At 56.8% G+C, this 15,302-nt stretch overlaps 2 protein-coding genes across 4 annotated transcripts in view; one reads left to right on the top strand and one right to left on the bottom strand.

Annotated features, from left to right (window-relative positions):
• PYGB (glycogen phosphorylase B) overlaps positions 1 to 3,630 on the top strand; it is a 54,272-nt gene extending 50,642 nt beyond the window's left edge. Inside the window, exons 19-20 of the mRNA XM_061209591.1 lie at positions 1,009 to 1,075; positions 2,180 to 3,630. Of these exons, the coding sequence (XP_061065574.1) occupies positions 1,009 to 1,075; positions 2,180 to 2,332 (220 nt within the window). The 3' untranslated portion in view covers positions 2,333 to 3,630. The remainder of the gene's footprint in view (positions 1 to 1,008; positions 1,076 to 2,179) is intronic.
• A 2,503-nt stretch (positions 3,631 to 6,133) lies between these two features.
• ABHD12 (abhydrolase domain containing 12, lysophospholipase) overlaps positions 6,134 to 15,302 on the bottom strand; it is a 67,960-nt gene continuing 58,791 nt past the window's right edge. Inside the window, exons 6-13 of one of the 3 annotated variants that reach the window (XM_061207962.1) lie at positions 14,935 to 14,980; positions 12,745 to 12,874; positions 11,571 to 11,608; positions 11,157 to 11,236; positions 10,121 to 10,203; positions 8,422 to 8,500; positions 7,301 to 7,428; positions 6,134 to 6,312 (exon numbers count right to left, since the gene is read on the bottom strand). In XM_061207962.1, the coding sequence (XP_061063945.1) occupies positions 6,273 to 6,312; positions 7,301 to 7,428; positions 8,422 to 8,500; positions 10,121 to 10,203; positions 11,157 to 11,236; positions 11,571 to 11,608; positions 12,745 to 12,874; positions 14,935 to 14,980 (624 nt within the window). In that variant the 3' untranslated portion in view covers positions 6,134 to 6,272. Of the gene's footprint in view, positions 6,313 to 6,346; positions 6,981 to 7,300; positions 7,429 to 8,421; positions 8,501 to 10,120; positions 10,204 to 11,156; positions 11,237 to 11,570; positions 11,609 to 12,744; positions 12,875 to 14,934; positions 14,981 to 15,302 lie in introns of those variants that run through there. The other 2 variants (XM_061207963.1, XM_061207961.1) reach the window with 2 other exon arrangements.

Here is a 15,302-nt window from a genome sequence, read left to right as displayed (position 1 = left end):
CACCGAGGGCCTGGGGTTTGTGAGGCTTCTGACGGTGCTCAGGGAGCCTGGGGGCCTGGTGGCAGGATTGCCAGCTGCCAGGTCCAGCCCCAGGCCCCCGGCACCAGCTGACCTCCTGGACGGGAGTGACAAGCGTCACCTGGGCGGGTTGGAGGTGACTTCCTCGGGGCAGAGGGAGCCTGGGTTTAATGGGGAGCCCAGGAGTGGTTCAGGTGGAATGAGCTTGTGAGGCCATGAGTTACCACATGGTTGGTGTTTTACGACGAGGCCATTGACACGGGGTTCTGCTCCCCCTCCCCGGGGCACAGCCTTGCACAGCACTTGTTATAGGTCGGCGGTGCCTCCTCCTCTGATGACAGGCCTCTTCTCCCCCCGGGGGGTAAAAGCTGAGTCTGTCAAAGGCTGAGAATCGACCTCTATTCCACTTTCAGTTCCTTTGGTTTAGTCTGTCACTTTTTGATGAATGCTGTCACCTCTATTCCACTTTCAGTTCCTTTGGTTTAGTCTGTCACTTTTTGATGAATGCTGTCAGCTGGCTTCTGTCAGACCCGATCGTAACTCCACACATGCCCGGGGCTGGGAGCTTGGCCCTGCTGAGGTCTGTGATCAAGGAGGGACTTTACGGGGTTTTATGAATTGTGTTTCTGACTCAATCATAAACAAAATGTGTTTCTGTGTCCATAAATCCTGCACCACCAGTTCTCAGCCCATGAGACCTGAGAACAGATGGTGATGGAGCCTGTGCTCACCCTGTGCCCTTTCCCTGGAGGTGAAATTGGCGGGAGGCCTCAGCCTGTGCAGCTCTAACCCACGTGCACGGGTTCTTTAAAGAACACTGGGTTAAAATAAGGTTTTTCTAGAATAGCGTCCCCAGAAGTGTTGCTCACAGAGTAGTCCCTGTGGCCACCCCTGTCCTGCAGAGCATGAGGACGCAGCCAGCCAGCCAGGCCCGTTTCCTGACCTCCCACTTGTCACCCACCCAGCCCAGCTTCCTGTCTCCCATTTCAGGTTCAAGGTGTTTGCAGATTATGAGGCATACGTGGAGTGCCAGGCCCAGGTGGACCAGCTGTACCGGGTAAGGTCCTTGGGCCCTGGCAGGAAAGCAGTAGGGCGTGACTGTGTCCTGCTGTCTTGGGCCACTCCCAGGAGGTCACAGTTCATCTAGTGGCCCAGAGCAGGTTGGGCTTCCTCATTTCCTGCTCAGGGACTGACTCGGCTAGCCCTCTGCACAGGCTGCTGTCCACACCAGCACACCTTCCTCTGCAGCCTCTGGGCAGCTGCCACAGAGTGCAGGTGAGCAGGGCAGGAGTTTCCTTCTGGAGGCTCTGCACACCCTAGCCTGCGTCTGACCGCCCATGTGGGTGTGATCAGGAGAGCCTGAGGTGAGGGATGGGCCTTGTGAGCAGTGAAGACCTTTCTGTGCTTAAAATGAGATGAACAATTCCTTGTAAAAGTGACAGATCTGACAGCAAGTAGAACAAGGACTTGTAGCTCTAAGGAGCAGAGTTTCTAAGGTGGGGCTGCGGGAGCCAGCTCCCCAGTCCGCGGCCCTGTGTCCCTGCCTTGGCATGGCCCACAGAGAGCGTGCATGTCTAGTGGGGTCTCCTGGGAAGATTCAGCTCCTGAACCTGGGGAGGTAAAGGAGGGTGTTCCACCCTGTGCTCCCAGCCAAGGACGGCAGCAGGAGGGGACACTGGCGATGGGGGCGTGACTGTGCAGTTGTTGGGTCAGATGGTTCATGGCCCAGGTCGTTAAAGCAGATTCTTGGACGCGGCCTGAGGGGTTTGTGTGTCTGAGTTGCTGCCCAGGTCTCACCCCTCCCGCCCCCCCACTCGAGAAAACAGCCCCTGATATTCCCTCCTGTGACAGAACAGGAGGGGGCCTAGAAACCGAGTGATCTTCCGGGCTCTGGGAGGAACCTTTGCTTTCCTTTCGGGGAGGCCCCTCCTGGTGCTGGCTGCAGTCTGGGGGCGCATACTCCTCTGGTGGAGTGTCTGTGCATTGTGTGCGCCGCACCCCAGCAGGACCTCTGTCTAGTCATCTGGAAACTTTCCTGGTGGGTGGGCCTCCTTCCTGGTGAACTCTTGGTTGTAGAGTGCTCGTCATCCGTCAGGCTGCCCAGGGCCTAAGCGCATCTGGGAACAGCCCGAGGTCACCGAGCACCCACTTCCCTCTGCAGAACCCCAAGGAGTGGACCAAAAAGGTCATCAGGAACATCGCCTGCTCGGGCAAGTTCTCCAGTGACCGGACCATCACAGAGTACGCCCGGGACATCTGGGGCGTGGAGCCCTCTGCCCTGCAGACCCCGCCCCCCAGCCTCCCCAGAGATTAGGCCCCTGCCCTCGCCCTCGCCCTCGGGACCAGAGGCGTTTGTTTTCTTGCTGACTCTGCCCGTTTCCAAGCACTTTGCCAGCACCCTGCTTTTTTCAGTGCTGTTTCCGGGAGGGCCATAGGGATCCAGGTGGTGGCTTTCAGGGGTTGGGTTGGGGGAAGATGCTGAGGTGAGATGCTCCCCCGTTCCCTGCAGGAAAGCGGGCCCGCAGCACGGAGCAGGGCAGTTGGCCCGCTGCTTTGCCCACCCGCCCCTTGGAGGTGGGGGAAGGTGGACTTGTCTGCTGGGCTCCTCGCAGCCTTGCACACACCTTGTGTGAGCTCGTTTTTAGTTTTGAGCCTCTGGATTCTGGGGTCCGGCCAGGTAGCTGTGGTAAAGCCTGGGGCGGTGCATGTTTCTGCAGCACCTGGGCTGGCCGTCCAGTGTGGCCCCAGTCCTCCCCGGCCCAGCTCTGCCTCCTGGCCATGCAGGGAGGGTCCAGTGTGCTAGGCCATGTCCTCATAGCTGCTGTGTGGGCACCCTGCCCAGGGTTTCCAGATTGATCAGATAAAGAGGCCCCAGGACAACTGAGAGTGACATTGGGGACGACACCTGTGTCCAGCATCTAGGGAGCTTTGGCTGGGACAAGGCTGGCTGATGCAGAATTGGTTTGGTTTTGCTTTTTCATAAGATTTTTCACAAGGAAATGAAACTAGCTGAAGCCTTTCCTTGTTTTAGCAACTAAAAATAGTACTTTTGAAGTTTAGTGCCTGGGGAGGCAATGCTGGGATGTTCTCACCTGGCCCTGGGGACCCAGATGGGGTCCCCGCCTCTGCTGGGTGAAGCTGAACACCCAGCCCCGCTGCAGATCTGTGCCCTCCCTGTGCCCGTCGAGTCCAGGAGGGTACGTTTCCGGTCTCTCAGGAGGCCGGCCTCCCTCCTTCCAGCAGCATGACAACCTGGTCTGGAAAAGGACTGAGTGGGCCCAGAGGAGCCCACTTTCCATTCTGCCCAGAGAGCAGGCTGGTGCTGGGGAGGGCGGCTGAGCAGGTGGGAAGGACAGGGCCAGGGAGCAGGCAGGAGCTGCGGGCGGAAGCTTCCTGAGGCTGTCTCCTCAAATGCTGGACCTGGGTGGCACAGGGTCCTGCCCTCATCCCCGTCCCGACTGCTCACCTCACCAGAGGCGTGAGGGTCTGTGGTTACATCCCCAGCACCCTCTGCTGCCCGTCCCTTAGGCCGAGTGTAACCATCACTGTGCCCCTCACTGTCACTGCCTCGTGTGAGAAATGGATTAAACCTTCCTGCTTGTGCTCGGTTGATCTGGCCTCTGTGTGTCACTCTTGTGCCCAGGGCAGTCCATGTCCCAGCCGGGCTAAATTATGGTCCATCATTCCGGGACTGACAACAGAAAGTTCTCTCACCCCAGCTGCGTGTGGGACTTAGAGCCACAAGTGCCTGAACTGTCAAACCCAGCCACTTGGAAAACTGTCTCCTGGGTGTTGGCATTTTTGGTGTGAATTGTACTAGTTTTTGCACCCATCTTTTGCTACCCACTCCTGGTCCTGGGAAGTGGAACGCCCTGGGGACCAAAACTCCCCCCCCACCCCAAATTGTATGGCTGCAGGTTAAATCAAAAACCCAGAGGGATATGACTCGGGGCTCATTGTTACCCAAAATACCCAAGAACGCTGTGGACCCCTGCTGGTGGCGGGGTGTGCAAGACACCCCTTGGCTGGGGGCACCTGAAGTGCACATTCCTGGTCTCAGGTCTGGGGCAGTTCCTGGGACACATGCATCTGACGACCACAGTTCACAGCTGTGCACACATTTCTTGCTGTTCCTGACCACAGACTGACTTTTGTGACCCATTAAAGGGTCAAGTCCTAACCCACAGTTTAAGCTTAGTCGCTCGGACCGAGGTAATAAGCTGAGATGCCACCAGGCAGAGATGTGTAGACCTGATTACTAATTACCTGACAGCTGACAAGGGCAGCAGCTACCAGCTCCACGATCCCTTTTTATGCTTCCTTATCTTCGGACTGTCAGACACCTGTAAAAACACTAACAGCTTGTATTTTTACTTTATAGAGTACCTTATTCCCCCCCCAAAAATCTGAGGCAACTTACATAGACAAAATTTTAAGAAAAACAAGATGCAGACTTGAGCCCAGGCAGAGCAGGCCAGGTCTAGACGGCCTCATTGGTCAAGACGAGCTGGGGATGTGGCTCTGAGCTGCAGAGCCTCCAGGAGCCTCAGTGACTAAGAAAAGCACGAAGGGGCTGCCCTGGCCAGGCGGGCACTTCGTGCTTTAGTTACATGAAGACGGTGTCAGGTGGGGATGGGTGTCCCAGCTCTGACGGAAATCCAAGGAGACACGAAGCTGGGGGACGGGGTGGGGCCCTGCAGGCCGTGCTCACACCTGAATTGGATACCAGGAGCGCAGAGCAAACCCGTCCAGTAGAAGATAACTGACAAACTGACCTCAGGAGAGTCTGTTCCATTTCAAACCTGGTTTAAGAGAGACGTGGGTTTTCCAGATATGAGAATCACCATGGGCAGCTCTAAGGTGCTTCAGAAAGAGGGTGTAACCTGCTTCTGGGCCTCCAGCCAGGGCACAGCTGCTAACAGGCCACAAGGGGGGCAGGCAAACAAGCCCCTTCCCACCCTGGGGAATTTCTGCGCTGCCGGGACTGGAAAGTGCCAGAGCCTGACGACCTAGGGGAGGAAGGCCTGCCATCAGGAGAGACTTAGGTGGACTGAAGTCCTCCGACCTGGGACAAACCCTGTACTGCACAGCTCGAAGCCCCCTTATTAAGCCACACACCCTCTCCTGGGGGAGAGGTCACTTAGCGGGGAGGTGAGAAGTGGGACAGCTGGCAGGCGCTGGCTGGGAGCGGCACACGCGCAGGGAGGCTGGTTTGGCAAAAAGCCAAACAACACAAGCGCCACCACCAGTGAGTGAACAGGGCAATGCTTGTGGGCCAGAAGAGTCTCTGCACTCCAGCAGCCTGAACCCCACCACCTGTCCATCGACACGGCAACATTCAACGAGCTTATTAGCTGTAAGGTTGAAAAGGTCACCTGTGTAAGCCTGGTTTTTAGAAAAATGCCATCTGCTCCACCTGGAGAAGCCGTCCCCACCTCCCCACCGTGAACAGGCCTTTCCCCAGAGATAATGCCCCTCCCTGCTGGGCCTCAGTGTCTGGAAGGAAGCGGGAAAGAAGGGCCCATGATCCTTGGCCTTACAGAGCCAACACCTCTTCCCATACGGCCGGGTCCTGAGAGTGGCCTGGGGCTGTGCGTAGGGCCTGGGCTGGAGGTGTCACTGAGAAAACAGACAGACCACCACCACGATTTTATTCTTAAATAAATGCTCAGTCTAAGGCCAGGTTAGGTAGACAGGTGGGTGGAAATCGGAGGAAGGCAGACCACGAGCACCTCCCCCGCTGGGAGCAGTGGGGCCGCCCAGGGAGGCAGGGACACCAAGGAAGGCAAGCGGGGTGCACAGGGCGGGAGGGGCTGATGGAACCACTAGAGTCTGTTCTGGGAAGGGACAGAAAGAACCCAAGTTTCCCCACATTCTCGAGAGTGGTGCCAGAAAGCTCAACGTGGTCCCAAGACCCCACGCCTCCTGCCCCAGGCTCCCGGTGCCCAGCTCAGGAAGTGTGGGATCAACTAGCCGATGGCCAGAAAGCTCTGTCACTGTCTTCCCAACAAGACCTCAGGTTGAGTGGCAGCAAGAGAGAGAGAGGGCCACATGCCCGCCACCCACGCTGTCCACAGAGACCTGTGCTCCCAGCCACCCGGGGCGGGTGCCTCAGGTCTGCCAGGGCCTCCTCTGCCTGGCCCGCTGGCATCCGAGTTCTCTCTCCAGGCGCATCTCCAGGGTGCCGGGCTGGCCGGAGGAAGGGGGGGGACAAGGGCAGACATCTTCATGCTCCTTCAGGTGGTGAGTAACACTCAGTGCTGGCGCCCTGGTTCCGACTTCCCCAGGAATTCCCTGGACCAGAGAAGGACACCTGTCGGCCAAACCTCTTGAGGCCAAACCTGAGACACCACCTCCTGTGGTCGTCCTACAGCCCACCCGGGGAGGCCGCAAAGGAGCCTGGAGGACCACACTTCCGCTCAGAAAACCCCGTTGAGTTAAACAAGCAGGGCGCCAACGGCAGCACCCAAGTCAAGTCCCGACACACAGGAGCAAGGATGGGGTCACTAACTGCACCCCAATGTTGGAGCCATTCTCTGGTCTACATTTTATGTAATGTATTCCTTTTATGGGGAAAAGCCACAGTCCCAGAGCAAACCCATACTCGTCACTGTCCCCTCGCAGCAACCCACATCCGTGAGGCAAGAAACTGCAAAGGAACGCCCCTGGAACCTCAAGGGCGAAGTGTAACCACCCGGCACACACCTCACCGAGGGCCGATTCCAGCACCCCGGGCTCAGCAGAGGCCCCCGAGCCGGGACGTGCGGGCTGCCTGCACCCTCCAGCGGGAGGCAGGGAGTGCCTGGTCCATCCAAACCCTTTGCTTTGCCACCAGCGCACCCCTCATCCTCAGGCTCTGCGCCCAAGCTCGAGATGGGTGCCCGGGGCGGCAGCCCACGTCCTGGCCCAGGATTTCGGCCAGCGCAGTGCAGCCAGGGGCACAGCCTCCCTTCCAGAAGCAGCTGGGGACAAACAGGCTTTTGAGGAGCTGGCCCAGACCTGCATCCCCCTGTGCCCCATGCGCAGGAGCAGCAACCTGACGGGCCTGTGGGAAGGGACGGAGGCCTGACCCGAAGCAGCTGTGGTGTCTGCACTGCACGACCTGCACCACAGGGAGATCACAGCCCTACTGACCGTGGGGACGGCCCAGGAGGGAGGGGTGACACTCTTGACCCCTCACTGTGACTCGGCCCCAAAATGGCTTTTGTAGCTGCGGCCGCACACGCCTGCCTGAGCCATCGCCACGCAGGACGGCATCGCAGGTGAGAGGAGAGCGCCTCACCTCAGGATCCGTGGAAGCTCAGGGCTCTTGTAGATGTACTTGTGCCTGTAGCCAAGGTCCGAGTGGAAGGGGATGAACTGAACCTTGAAGTCTCGGAAGCTGCGTGACAGTGCAGCAATGTTGTAGAGCTGGGGGAGGGAGAGGCGGGTCAGCGCCCGGGGCCTGGGGGTGACCTGCCTACTGGCCTCCCCCTGCAACAGAGAGCAGCCCATGGCCACTGTCTCCAAAGAGCAGCCCAAGCCCCCCGTGCACAGCACCCTGCAGCCTTCCTCTGCCACAGCAGGGACCCTCGGGGCCACCACTCAAGACCCTCTCCGTCCTCACACCCATCTTGCAGACCGCCCTTCCTCAGGGGCCTGCAGCACTGCAGAGAGCCACCTGCTACGGGATGCGGTGGTGGCCCGAGTGCCAACAGCAGCCTCGATAGCTCAGTCCCTGGGGCTGGGTGGGCTGTGTGTCTCAAACTTTGCCGTGTGCCTGGGTCAAGGCCTGTCAACAAGGTGGCTCAGGATCTATGCCACCTCAGCCCCCTCCTCCCAGCCCGGGATGGCCAGGTCATGTGCCCGGACCGGCTGGAGGGAAGGACCTGGCCCTCGCACACCTGCCTCAGGCCTGGTCTGAGGTGGCCTGGGCGTCGCGCCCTCTAGCCTGCCAGCGCCACGGCCAGACAGTGCTCTCTCCCACCCTACCCCCACCTACAAATCTAATCGGGCTTCCTGGCAGCAAAGGCAAAGCAAATACAGCAAAAGCAGACACAGAGGCAACATGGCACCTTCTGTCGTCAGTCCCATCCCAGAGACAAGAGAACAGGTGAGAGTTCTGTACCAATTCCAGCCATTGGGGGAGCCTCGCCATCAAGGGTTCTTTCCCTCCAGCCAGTAACTGGCAAGCCCTCCTGGCTGAGTCCCCTGTACGGGGGACCCAGGAGATATTCATTTGCTTATTTTCACATTTCCTTCTGGGGCGGCATCAGCTGTCCAGCCCCACCCCGACCCTGCTGCCAACCTTCTCTGCCCTCTCCCTCACACAAGGGGCCCTGCCAGCAGCAGGACCCTCCTCCACACCTGCCTGGCCTAGCCTGGACTGAACATGAGTTTGCCCGATGCCCGCCGGACACCCACCTTTCTGCCGAGCTGGAAGGGCACGACCGGGTCGTCCTCGGCGTGCAGGATGAGCAGGGAGCAGGAGATATGCTTCACGCTGCAGGGAGGGAGAAAGGCGCTGGATCGGCCCTCAGGAGGAGCTGGGGTCTCCTGGGCTCCCAGTCCTGCCCACAGCAGGGACCTGGCTTAGGGAGCGCTTCACCGTGGTGTGGAACGCCTCAAACTGTGGGCATTTTAATAGAGAACTAGCAGTTGATTTCTTAGATGTTTCCATCAATATCTATTCTAGGTGACAGGTGTCAGTCAAATCTAGAGATCAATTCATTCACCAAATCAGGTCCCTGAATATTTCCTGAAAATTAAAAATTATTTTTTTTGCCAGTAGACTATTCTTTAAAAGTTACAAAACAATATTTACAAACTAAGTAATTTAGGTGGGCCAGGAAACTCACGCAAATGAACTTTACTGGACATCTGTTGGCAAAAGAGCCACCCTCTAATTTATCTTTCGTGTAAATGACATTTAAGGTCATTCCTGAGAGTTTCAAGTAAATTAACATTCTCAACAGGTTCACAGGATCCTGTCCTTCAGCAAACCACCTAACAGAAGGACTGGATGGGCCCAGGGTCTCCTAGCCGCCCCTCACTGAGGTCTCACGGGGAGCTGCTGGACGCAACAGACACCTGTTGTTGGCGATCCCATGCTGATCTGGGGGCTTCACGAGGGCAGCCCTGGGGCAAGCCTGGCACCTGGCAGGACCAGGCCTGGGGGCGCGCCGCCCCTCAGAGGCCCAACTCTGGCAGTCTGCAACTGCTGCTAGCGGCTCACAAGTTCACCCGCCCACCGCGTTCCACTCCCAGGGTGGAGCGCTGCTGGTGTGCGAGTCACGCTTTGATGGGCGACATCTTTTCTGGACTTCCACCCACGAAGCTGCTCCGTAGCTTCTCTGACTCTGGAGGCCCCCCTCACATGCTGTCACCTTACCAAATATTTGGAAACAGACCTGCCCACAAAGCAGGGGCTCCTGACTTCCAGTGGTTGAGGGCCGGCCAGCCCACCAGCACTCACACAGGCTCAGCTGGGGGACAGCCAAAGGTGGCTTTCTCACCATTGTCATTTTTAGAGGGAACCCAGTCTATTCAGATAACTCTTCTTTAAAAAATGTAGATTTTTAAATGTTAACTGCATATTCAGATAAGGATTTTTCCTTTTTCTTTTTTTTGAAGAAATTAAAACCCATGAAATTAAGATATCACAAAGATTATGTCAACAGAATCTGAACGTTGTTCAAAGAAACAGTCCTTAAATAGAACATGTAACGGCTGGTTTACCTCAGAAATATTTTTAATATTAAACTTCGTAACATCTTTCCATAACCAAACACAAAACAAATGGCTGAGGCAAAGTCATTTTTTGAATAACAGTTACTATTACTGCTTTAATACCTGTTTAGGAGTTCTGGTTTTGACAGATAATTTTCAAATAAAACAGCTTTATGGACCAAAAATATGTTGTCTTCCTACTTCTTTAATCTAATCCTACAGTCTTTCCACATTCCTGGTTCTCCTTCTCTAATTGACATTCCCTTTACAGAGACGTGTTGCTTAGAAAAGATCCCTATGTATTCAGAATCCTATCCCACTTGGTTAACGTGACTCAAGACACTTATTCTGGGGGTTCTTGGGGTTTTTCTAAATTCTCTTCCATGGTACTCACTTTTCATCATTTGCAAACTGAATTCCACTGCTTGTGATGGGATCAAGGAAGAACCAGTCAAACCCAGGGAAGTATCGATAGATCTGGAGGCAACATGTAGACAATAAGCAGAGGATCAATTAAAACACCCCCGCAGGGCTGAGGGTCCAGACAGAGGTGCCGTGTGCCCAGGGGTCACTCCTGCTTCTGAGCAGGCTGACCTGTGGGCCCCCCGGAGCTGGGGGGGGGGCGCCCCTGCCCTCCCTGCCCCCCGCCCTCAGACTCCCTGCTCAAGAGGCCCCAGACCGGCTGCAGGGGGGCTGCCTGCAAACAGGGCTCCCACACCTCAGACTAGGAGACCAGGCTTCCCACACACAACAGGCTGCCACCCCCAAGGAATGGGGTCCGTGCGACTCGGGAGAAGAGCAACATCAAAGGAGACCCAACAAAGGACTCTTCTGTCTGCAGCGGAGCAGCATGAGGTCGGGTGGGGCCGACACGGCTCCCCTGGACACACGGAAGCAGTGGGAGGAGGAGGAGGAGGAAGCAACAGGGTACAGAGGACCCTCCTCTGGGCCCAGCCTGTAAATGGAGAGTCCAAGGCCTTGAATCTGGCCAGTGACGGCCCAACAGCATGTAATCTCCACCAGGGCTTCCCTGGGGTGCCCACCAGCTCCACTCCTGGGGAGGCAGCCAGGACAGCGCCCTCAGCCTGCACTGAGCCCCATGGGCAAGCAATGCCAGGGGGGCAAACCGTGCCAGGGGGCAAGGCCTCCTGTGGGTACAGCCGCCCTCAGGCAACCTGGCTGTGACCTCATCCTTCTACCTGGCACGAAGTTACAAACATCCTGAGCGGCTCTGTAGTCAGGTTCTGGTTCTCCCCAGAACTAAATGAGAATTAACTTTTAATAAAGTTTGTATTCATTAGACTATTTAAATAATAATTTTATGATATTTTAATTTATTTATTATACATATTTACTTAGTCATTTTTATATTTTATAGCAATTATTTTCATTATAAAAATAAGTCCATTTTTAATAAGATCTGTACTTGCCACTGAGAATGGATGGCTCTTAGCTTCTTCACGGATATTAGTAAATGGAGATTCCAGTATGAGGGCATCTGGAGGTGTCTCTAGATAAACAGACAGGGGACTGGGAGGTGAGCAAGATGCCCCAGCGAGACACGCTCCTCCGCCCCCATCCACCCACCCTCCACAGGACAGCGGAGCCCGGCCCCGGTGAGGCCCCACCAGCCGCTGGCGGATCGGGGGAATGGGAGTGGGCCCTCAAGGGTCTGCTCAGGCCCCCACCTCAGCAGCTGGCTCTCGTCTCACCGCACGGAGCGTCCACCACCACCCACTTCACGAGAAGCCCCAGGGCCTGGAGCACAGCCGGCTCCCCAACACTCCACCTGCCCACGGGAGCCGGGCCGTCCCCATGATGTGTGACCCCACACGAGCCCCTACCTCGCTCACAGAGGCGCCGCACCAGGTTTGTGGCCACTCTGGAAAGAAAAAAAAAGTTCAGCTGAATTTTGACAAAAATTGTTTCAGATGAGACCATCCTAATACTCAAAGGTGACCGAGGAAGCCGGGATCTGCGAAGTGACCAGTGGGGTTTTGGGCAGGGGGAGCACAGATGCCCCAGCCGTCAGCCAGCCCCTCTGACAGGGCACCTCCACGTCCCCGAGGCAAGCACCTCACCTGGAGCAGCCCCTTCAGGCCACACAGCGGTGCCCCAGTTCACACCCGGCCCGTATGGGTGCCGCCGGGACATGGAGGAGGACAGCAGGGCCCAGGGCCGCCCCGTCAGCAGGGAGGAGGCTGCAGTCTGCCTGCATGGCTCCTGGGGGCGGCAGCACTTGCAGTCTGCCAGGCCTGGGGGCCTCCTGCCTTCCCAGGACCAACCTGGGCGGGTCCCATGCAGACACCCAGGGCAGGATGGCCTGCTCCCCTGTCCAGGGCTCAGTTTCCCCGCGAGGGCGGGCCAGGAGGCCCTGTCCCGGGCACTGCCCAGCCTGCAGCCCCAACCCGCCTGCAGCCACCGCGTCCAAAGGAAAGGCAGCAGAAAAACAGCAGGTGCCGGTCTTGGGCTCCTTTAGAAACACTGGCCCCTACGCCCGTGGAAGCGATGCAGGCGGCTCACGCGGAACATCGAAGTGCTTCCTGTCTTGGCAGATGGAGGAAGGGAACCAGCACTGCTTCCTCCCCAAGTTCTCCGGTGACGACGCCAAGCGTGGGCTAAGGGGCCCACTGTTTGCAAACAGAATCAAGGCCCCGGCTCCTGAGCTTGCTGGGCAGCACATGCGTCCTCAGCCAGGCCAAGGGAAGCCCGAGTGCCCTGTCCCGTTCTGCTCGGACCCACCTCCTCAGGGCACAGTCCTGCTGAGGTGCGTCTGCATCCTCCCTGCGGAGTAGACGGCACCTCCACGACTGCTGTTGTACCTCCCGTCACTTCCTGGGTTGAGGAGCTGAAGTATCTCAAGCCCTTCGTGGTCTCTGTGGTGCTTCATACCCTGCCCCCATCACAGCACTAATGGTGCTACAGGGTCCAGAGGACACCGGGGCCCCTAGGAGAGCCTGGGCTGGACAGTCACCCATGAAGACCTGCTCCTGCAAAGGCCACGGGGGGAATTCTTACCCAGTGCCGAGGGAATGGCCCCAAATGTACACAGGGTTGTCTCCACTTCGCGCTTTGATCCAGTCAAAAACATGGAGCGCGTCGTACGTCATGCCCTGCTCCGACGGCATTCCTACTGAGTCACCCCAACCTGGGAAAGCAGCAGCAAGAGGAGGACGTCACATGCAGCCCAGGGGACCTCGAGGGGCAAGCCCACCTCCTCCCCCTTCTCAGCAGGAGGCCCAGAACGTCCGGGGCCTCAAGGTCTCGGCCAAGCCAGCTCTTCTTCTCCTACCTCCTCAGCTGTCACAACCTCTGAACCCAAACGGCCATCCACCCGCCCTCATCTGAGTCTCGATGAGCAGCTGAGCAGACGGGGTGGTCAGACACGCAGACCACTGCCGGCACCAACACCTGGGGCTTGGCACCAGGATGAGGCACTGACAGGCTCAGCCAGCGAGAGTCCAGTCCGCTCTGGGGCCCCTGAGCCCAGCCCTGACTCCATGGCCCAGCTGTGGACAGGCGTGGAGAGGCCCCCAGACAGGCAGATTCCAGGCTCAGGGCAACTCTGACCCAGAAAGGAAGGGGCTTTTAGCATCCGGTTTGCTTAACAGAGGAAAGCCAACTGTCTCGGCCCCTAAACCTCGACCTCCCAAGGGCCCTTCCCTCCAGATTCTCAGAAAAGTCAAGTGTGACTGTCATTTCCAGCAGCTCAGCAGTGAGTCATCATCAAATGATCTGAAAGCACCACAAGGCTCAGAAAGAGCAAGTCCTGCTACACAAGCAAAACCCAGAGGCAGGGGCACCACAGGCCACCTCCCCGGGGCATCCCAGACCCAGATTAGGGAAGGAGCCAATGTCAGGGACAAGGCCAGTGTGAGGGCTCGGGGCACTGGTGGGGGCAGGGACAAAGAGACAGGGGGAGACACAGAGAGACAGAGACAGGGACAAACTCTTGTATGGCTTAGAAAGGCAGAGACTCAATAGAAAATGAAAAGAGGAAGTGCTAGATGGGATTTTATTTCTGTTAGAAGCACCAGGAAGCGAACAAGGAAGAGGGCCACCCCTCTCACTACTCTGAGGTTCCAGCAGCAGGAGCAGGAGGAAAGGATGAGCCTCATTTCAGAGTTTCTCCAACCCAGCACCTTCCTCCTGATGGAACACTCTTCCACAAAAGAACCATCCCTCAACCTATGGTCAGCAGAATAATGGCCCCCAAAGATGTCCATGTCCAACCCCGAAACCTGTGCCTCTGGTACCTTACACGGAAGGGGAATGAAGGGTGCAGAAGGAAAGAGGCTGCGAATCAGGAGACCCTGGGATGGGAGATTATCCTGATCAGCGTGAGCCCCAAGTAATCACAGGGTCTTTATGATCAGAAGGGAGACAGAAGTCAGAGCCAGAGTGATGCAGACTCAGGCCACAGGCAAGGAGTGAGGGTGGCCTCGAGAAGCTGGAAGAGGCCAGGAACCTGATTCTCCCCTGGAGCTTCCAGCCATGCCCACACCTTGACTTATCCCAATGGCTAAAGATTTTGAACTTCTGACCTCCAGAACTTCAAGATAATAAGTCCGTGCTGTTTCGAGACATTTACATTTGTGGTAACTTGTTGCAGCAGCAAGAGGAAACTCTTCCAAAGTTCACATTCAGGTGATGTCAACCGGCTCCTGGGTCTGCGGATGTGGACCACCCCCCCTTACCCCCTGTCAGGGTGAGCTGGACAAGAGGACTTTAGCCCTTTGACCTCTCCCGCCAAGGACTGTCCAAGGCACACACTTCCCACACAGCTGCTCCCTGCTAACACAAAGCATTTTCCTCACACATCAAACTGTGGGATGCCAGAAAGAAGAAATACTGAGGGGCGAGAAGATGAGTTTCTCTCTTCCCTGTCTCCATAACGTCAAAAAAACCAGCTGTGCTGAGCATGAAACGTGCCCAGCTGTGGGGAAAGTCTGAGTCCAATAAAGAAAAGACAGTACTTTCTACTTTTAAAATGTGGCTGACGGAGGGTGTGTGCTGGGGTTCCAGGCTCCCTACAGGGGCGGATGCACGCAGGACACACCTCCGAAGACCCTGAACCTCCACCACCTCCACGTGCTCACAATTGCCACAGGTCACGGCAGAGCCGCTAGCCGCGCAGGAGCCTCTCAGAGCGACACCTGCATGTCCCACACCAACCTGGAAGAAGCGGGGCAAGTACGCAGCCCTCACCTCTGTAGTCAAAGGTAACCACGTGGTAGCCAAGGGAACTCAGCACCTGGAAGTGAAAAACAAACACCTGGGCAACATGGCTCTGGCTAAACCCACTAAACCCAAACAATTTTAAGTGACTTTATGTAATTTGCCAATTTCTGGCATATGATCCACAAAGTCCATTCATCCTGATCTTGGAAACTATCCCCAGAGGCAGCAAAATGGGAAGCATTCCATGGGGAGACGTCCATAACAGGCAGTGTTAAAAAGATCAACAATGATTAACTCAAAATTATTAGAGGGACCCTCTTCTGTTCATGCGTCCTGGAAAGAACAGCCAGAAGCAGGAGGCAAGCAATGCTCAATCTGCCACAGACCATGTGGGT

The sequence above is a fragment of the Eubalaena glacialis genome, chromosome 13 (genome assembly GCF_028564815.1).
Source record: "Eubalaena glacialis isolate mEubGla1 chromosome 13, mEubGla1.1.hap2.+ XY, whole genome shotgun sequence".
In the NCBI taxonomy this organism is placed as follows: Eukaryota; Metazoa; Chordata; class Mammalia; order Artiodactyla; family Balaenidae; genus Eubalaena; species Eubalaena glacialis.
This window is presented reverse-complemented; position numbering and strand designations above follow the sequence as displayed.